We start from the raw sequence: 6,000 nt of genomic DNA, 5'->3' as shown, positions 1-6,000 counted from the left end.
TCTCAGACTATAAAAATATTACCATTTGTTATTTTGGCTACTGGCATTATATTAAGCTCTTTCATTCAAAATTTAGGCGCATTAGATCTGTCAAAGAATTTATATATAAAAATGCAAAAATCAGTCATTTTAAATACATGTAGGATTATGAAAGATTTTTTAAATATTTATGTTGAGGGATCAGTAGGATTTATAGGCCCTGTTAGGAGTTCTACGGAGCCGAACCCTCTGATATGAAAATATCTGGAGTCGGTGAATTATTTTCCCATTTGATCTCTGGTGAGTTGACGTGTTGTTCTTGTATTGTATTTATTTTGCTTATATAATGCACTTGCATAATATTGATCGACTAGATGATCATCTGTGGAAAAGTGTGTGGAAGGGTTTTAGTTTTTCCTGCGGGGAAGATTTAACCCGGACATAAAATCGGAAAGATTAAAACACGCCCTTCTACAGAAACATTAACGTTAAGAAATTTTTCCATTATAAATTCTTAAACAATGTATTGATGTAGACTTTCAACAGATACCTACATCAGAGACTTAAAATGGCACGAGTGGCATAAAAGAAAATTCACTCTCAGAGGCAAAAAATAGCATGTAATAAATTTCTCACTGAAGAAAATTCAAAGAATTCATATTGGAAGATAAACTAACCCAAATATGACTTATTAATTCCAACAAATCCTCAATAAAGAAATGGAAAAAATAGCAAAGAAAGGTCTGAAATTCATAGAATTTCTAACGATACTAAAAAAAAGAACAACAAAAAAAAATGCCAATTAACATCCGACATATCCTCTGTAATGAGATGGAAATTAGTACTTGAACAATTTTTTCTTCTTCCTTTTTTAAAGAAAAAACATAATGTTGACAGCAAAACAAATACACCCTTACGAAACATTGACTTTAAAAAAGTACCATTTGATGTGACATTTCTTTTTTGCAAAACCAGAATAGCTTACATATTATTCGAAAGAAAAGAGCCACAATTAAAAAAAAATAAAAAGGTCTAATCTAATGCCATCTGACAAAAATAATAAGACTTTTTTGTGAAACAACAGCGTAAATTTGTTAAAAATAACGTTAAAGATCGCTGTCACTCGTCGCAATGGATCACGTGATACACGCTACTGGAACGATACGAAGTTCATTTTTGTTGTTTGTTTTTGGGGTGTTATGCCGTGTTGCGCTAACTCCTTCTTTAGCCGACGTTTTGGACAGCGTTGCAGTGTCCATCATCAGGGCAGATCCGGTAGATCCGAAGATGTGAACAAACAACAAAAATGCTTTTGGCCGTGAAAATCTAAAAACTTACCATACGAAGTTCATATCACGTGACCCGCTAGGCGTTATACCCAGACGCTATACCCAGTGGCGCCGTGTGATAATTTTTTTTAATGAAAAAAAAAACATTATCGGACAGCAAGATTAGCATCCACATTTTAAAAATTCAAATATGCGTAAGAAACGCTAGTTAAAATCATCCAGGTATTTACCGTTACAATCTGTATTGTCAAAATCGTCGAATTTTTTTAAATATTAATTTAACTGGAATTCATTGGCCCATTTTTTGGTGATGATTTAATACCCCTATGCAGAGATCGGCCGCTATGCCAGCCATAGAGAGTTCATATAAAACCCGGGCATATCGCCCGCCAGAGCTAGTCTGCTTCCGACTTCCGACGTGGAATAACGGACGAAATTTTCTTGTTAGTATTTCGGCAATTTTCGGAAACATTCGGTCCCGTGTGTTTTTCGCGACTTCGGAAACGCGCTCCGAAGTTGAAATATCCGTTTAGTGTAGACTTGTGAGAAAAACTTTAACAAAATGAACTTTTATTTTTTGACGGCGTTTTTGTTCGTGGCTTGTTTGGGAATGACGCAAATGCAAGGTAAGCACTAAATTAAATAACTTTACATGCATTTTTAAACTGAGTATTGGATACAATAGGTATATTCGTTAGTTGTGTGGCGGTCCAAAGCGTCAGGTTCCTTCCCAGGCTTCGTGGGTTCAATTCTCTGCCAGCCTTCGTCATAGCACAATCAACGTTTTAGCAAATGATAATAATACTAATGATTCGTAAATAATTTTAATATAGACTATAAAATACCTTTTTATAGTCTCAGAAATATGTATAGATGCCTTTAACATTTTTGAAATCATGATTTTTTTTTGATTTCACGCTTTATACTTATACTAATTTTACTTTTTGATGAAAATAGCACTTGGTTTCAAAATGATTACCACAAGAAATATCTATTTATGCCGGGAGAGATGATAAAAAATGCATTAAAGTTCATTTTTCATCAAAATTTTACTCTCAACAAACATGTTTTTTGTGTTATTTTTTTTTTAAATTCTTAGAAATTAAATTCTGTAAATATATTTTTTTAATAAAATTTTTTTGAAATTAATTTTTTGAAATAAAATTTATGAAAGACATTTTCCCGGGTTACGATTCACCTGCCAATATTTGATTTACTCTGACTACTCGTACCATAATTATATTAAGAAAATGTTTTTAATATTTTTTACAAGACGAATTTTCAAATCCGTAGAAAACCTCGACAAATAGTTTGTCGTATTATTAAGGTCGTTAAGAGAGGTTTGCTACATTTGGTGAATTAGTAGGGGTGCCCGGGTTCATGGGGTGAGGTGTGTTCAGGATGCGCCTACATTTTTTTGGGTTTGGGGAGACCCTCTGACCTCTCCAACTGGTCTTTCAGCGGGGGCAATAGCCACATGCGTCCGTCATTCCCAGAACTTCCTCTCATTCCTTTCGTTAAATATATCCTCCACACAGCATCCCTAAATATGACATAAGCCCTGAGGGAAATTGTTTTCCTCCGGGCCCCCCGTGTGGGGTGGGGTTAATGTAAAAAAAAAAACAAAAATAATTCGAAAAAAGTGACTTTTAATAATTAGGCCTAATGGCTGAGTGGTTAAGACGCTGTCCCAGTAAGACAATAGATCCTGGGTTCGATTCCTAGTTGTGACCGTTAACTTTTTATTTTCTGTGTCTTGTTCTGTTTCATGTTTCGTTTAGCTTGTTAGTATTATCTTCTTCTTCAATGATAAATTACTTTTATGGGTATATTCTTTAAAAGTTATAGACAAGTTGTTCCAATAAAAAATTAGTAATATTAGTGCAGGGAATGACTGTTTAAAACACATATATAAAAAAATATTGTTGAATTCGATCAACACAAGTACGTAGGTACAAAATATAAATATAAAAAATCCAAAATATTTTTTTTCTTTCAGCCGACAAAATACTGTAATACTGTCAATTTAAATAGCTTTATCATAATATTCCTTATTTATTTATTATTATAAAAAGTTAACACGTGTTCTTACATAAATCAATAAAAAAAACGACAATCTAAATAATATAATATGATAATATGAATCTCGTTTGTATAATTGAACAATTCGTTTTACCTGTGTTGTTACCCAACTTTTGTAGGTGCGCAGGTAAACTAACCTTGAAAAAACTCGATAGCTGATTATGTCCCGGTATATGATAATGTACGTGTACCCAGGAAATATCACCGGCGCACTTTTCTTAATACTTGTCATTTTTAGGTATGGATTTAACGTGCGTTGAATATTTGAAAACATAATATAATTTTATCATTTTCTACTTCCTCTGGTTATTGTGGCCATTGAATAAATATGCCTACAATTTTCTGACCTGCAAGGTTTTCCAATAAGAGGTGTTATTTTGATATTCAATCGTAAAAGATCAATGGTTTTGTTGCTTGTGTGGCATGTAGCGCCGTCTCGATGAAAGTAAACGCTGTCCAGATTAATACCATTCAATTCCGGCCATAAACATCATTAATCATCTCTCGATAGCGCAATCCATTCACCGTAACTGTTGCTCCAGCCTCATTTTCGAAAAAGTAAGGTCCAATGACTCATAAACAGCACCAAACAGTCACACGTTGAAGATAGAGAGGCTTTTCAACAATAACTCTTGGGTTTTCCGAGCCCAGATGCAACAATTTTGCTTGTTGACGAAACCACCGAGGTGGAAATGGGCCTCATCACTCAAGATGATTTGCATTTGATTCACTCAAGTGAATTTTAATAATTTCAATGCGTTGTTGAAGCGTGTATCGTTCGTAGTTTTTACTTATCAAATGTCAAAAAATGACGGCCTCAAAAGTAACATCTATCGAAATAGCGGGCTATTCAAAATAACACCTCTTAGAAAACCCTGTACTTGTAAATAAAAATGTTCGTTTGTTCAATACCTTAAATCTCCGAAAGTTCTTCGCTGATTGCTTTGAAATTTTGACACAACCTTGCATTCGAATACGTGTGTGTTTTTATGTAAATAAAAAGAAAGACAAACATTCCGGGGTTACAAATAACCTGACAATATTTGAAAATCTCGTACTACCACCAGGGTTAGCGGTAAATGTTGCTTGTGTTGTGATGGAGCACTTTTCCAGCCGAGGAATTGAATACACTACGCCTGGGTGGGACCTAAACGCGATGCAAACTCAGCCACTGACCGGTCATATATATAATATAGATATCATCTGTGACTAGTAAAGACATGCGTTTTTTTAAACAGCCCCATCTGTTGGACGTAAAAGTAACACGTGCTATTGTATTTCTATTTGCATGGGCAGACGGAGCCACAACAGCGTGTGGCGGGGTAAAGCTATTATATAATAATTTATTTAGAGAGGAGTGTTTGTTTGTTTGTTTGTTTCTCCTTCTCTAACGCCGCACAGTGGGCTGAAAATCGCCTTTCATAGACATAGAGACTTGAATTTTCAAGGGTATTTTTTTTGGCTAGAAATGGATCATGCTATAAAATTTCGTACGAAGAAATAGCGTGCACAAATTAAGGAGTTATCATTTTTTAAGAAAAATTTGTATGGCACTGACAATAAAAATGAGGCTATCTATGGAATCATAAGGTTGGCCATTCTATCCTTACACAAATATACTACTATTTATTTGTATTTTTTGACATACGTATTGTGGCGCAACTTGTGATTTTTTTTTAAATCCTCAAAGTTGAAAAAAACACTTTTTAATGTTGATAATTCATTTTAATGCTTAAATGCTTTACATATGCGTATGCTTTGTCTAGTTTACAATATTTTATTTACACTGCAAGCCTACTCATATGTAAAGCATTTAAGCATTAAAATGAATCATCAACATTAAAAAGTGTTTTTTTCAACTTTGAGGATTTAAAAAAAAAAATCGCAAGTTGCGCCACAATACGAAGTATGTTCAAAAATTACAAATAAATAGTAGTATATCTGTGTGTTATATAATGGCCAATCTTATGATTCCAGAGATAGCCTCATTTTTAATGTCAGTGCCATACACATTTTTCTAAAAAAAATGATAACTCCTTCATTTGTACACGCAATTGCTTCGTACAAAATTTTATAGCATAGTAATTATCAGCAGAATCCATTTCTATCCAAAAAAAATACCCTTGAAAATTCAAGTCTCTATGTCTATGAAAGGTGATTTTCAGCCCACTGTGCGCCGCAACGGAGCGACCGATCTATAGTTGATAGTTGAAGGACTAGAAAGTGACATAGGCTACTTTTCTTGGTAAAATTATTTGTACCGTAATTTCTCCCCAAAGCGTAAACGCTAGTTATATATTCGAATTATTGATTTCAAAAATATTTGTTTGTGATTCACTTCATTTTCGATACAAAGAAAAATGATCCTGTTATAAAAGTAATAGCAGGCTAATTTCCTGATAAAATTTTAGTCGTTCAGAATATATCGTTTCAAACGAGATTTTTCAACGTTTCAAAAACCCAAGCGTGCCTGATTTCGGCAAAGAGGGAGATCAATGACTGTCTGGTGCAATTTGATGGGAGCACTCTCCCCAATAAAGACTCCATTGAAATGCGTGGAGTTACTATATCAGACCGGCTCCAAGTATCGGGGATCCATAGAAGCCCGAGTAAATCAGGCCTCCAAGAAGTTGGGCGTCTTGTACAGGGC

At 34.2% G+C, this 6,000-nt stretch overlaps 1 protein-coding gene across 15 annotated transcripts in view; it reads left to right on the top strand.

The window, feature by feature from the left end:
* The first annotated feature begins 1,678 nt into the window (after positions 1–1,678).
* Positions 1,679–6,000, top strand: part of LOC149410143 (uncharacterized) — a 92,285-nt gene continuing 87,963 nt past the window's right edge. For all 15 annotated transcript variants that reach the window (XM_089648662.1, XM_089648656.1, XM_089648651.1 and 12 more), the window contains exon 1: positions 1,679–1,894. In XM_089648662.1, coding sequence (XP_089504788.1) covers positions 1,831–1,894 — 64 coding nt within the window. In that variant the 5' untranslated portion in view covers positions 1,679–1,830. The remainder of the gene's footprint in view (positions 1,895–6,000) is intronic.

This window comes from Hesperophylax consimilis, chromosome 28 (assembly GCF_061612785.1).
Source record: "Hesperophylax consimilis isolate HC1 chromosome 28, BYU_Hcon_1.0, whole genome shotgun sequence".
Taxonomy (NCBI): domain Eukaryota; kingdom Metazoa; phylum Arthropoda; class Insecta; order Trichoptera; family Limnephilidae; genus Hesperophylax; species Hesperophylax consimilis.
This window is presented reverse-complemented; position numbering and strand designations above follow the sequence as displayed.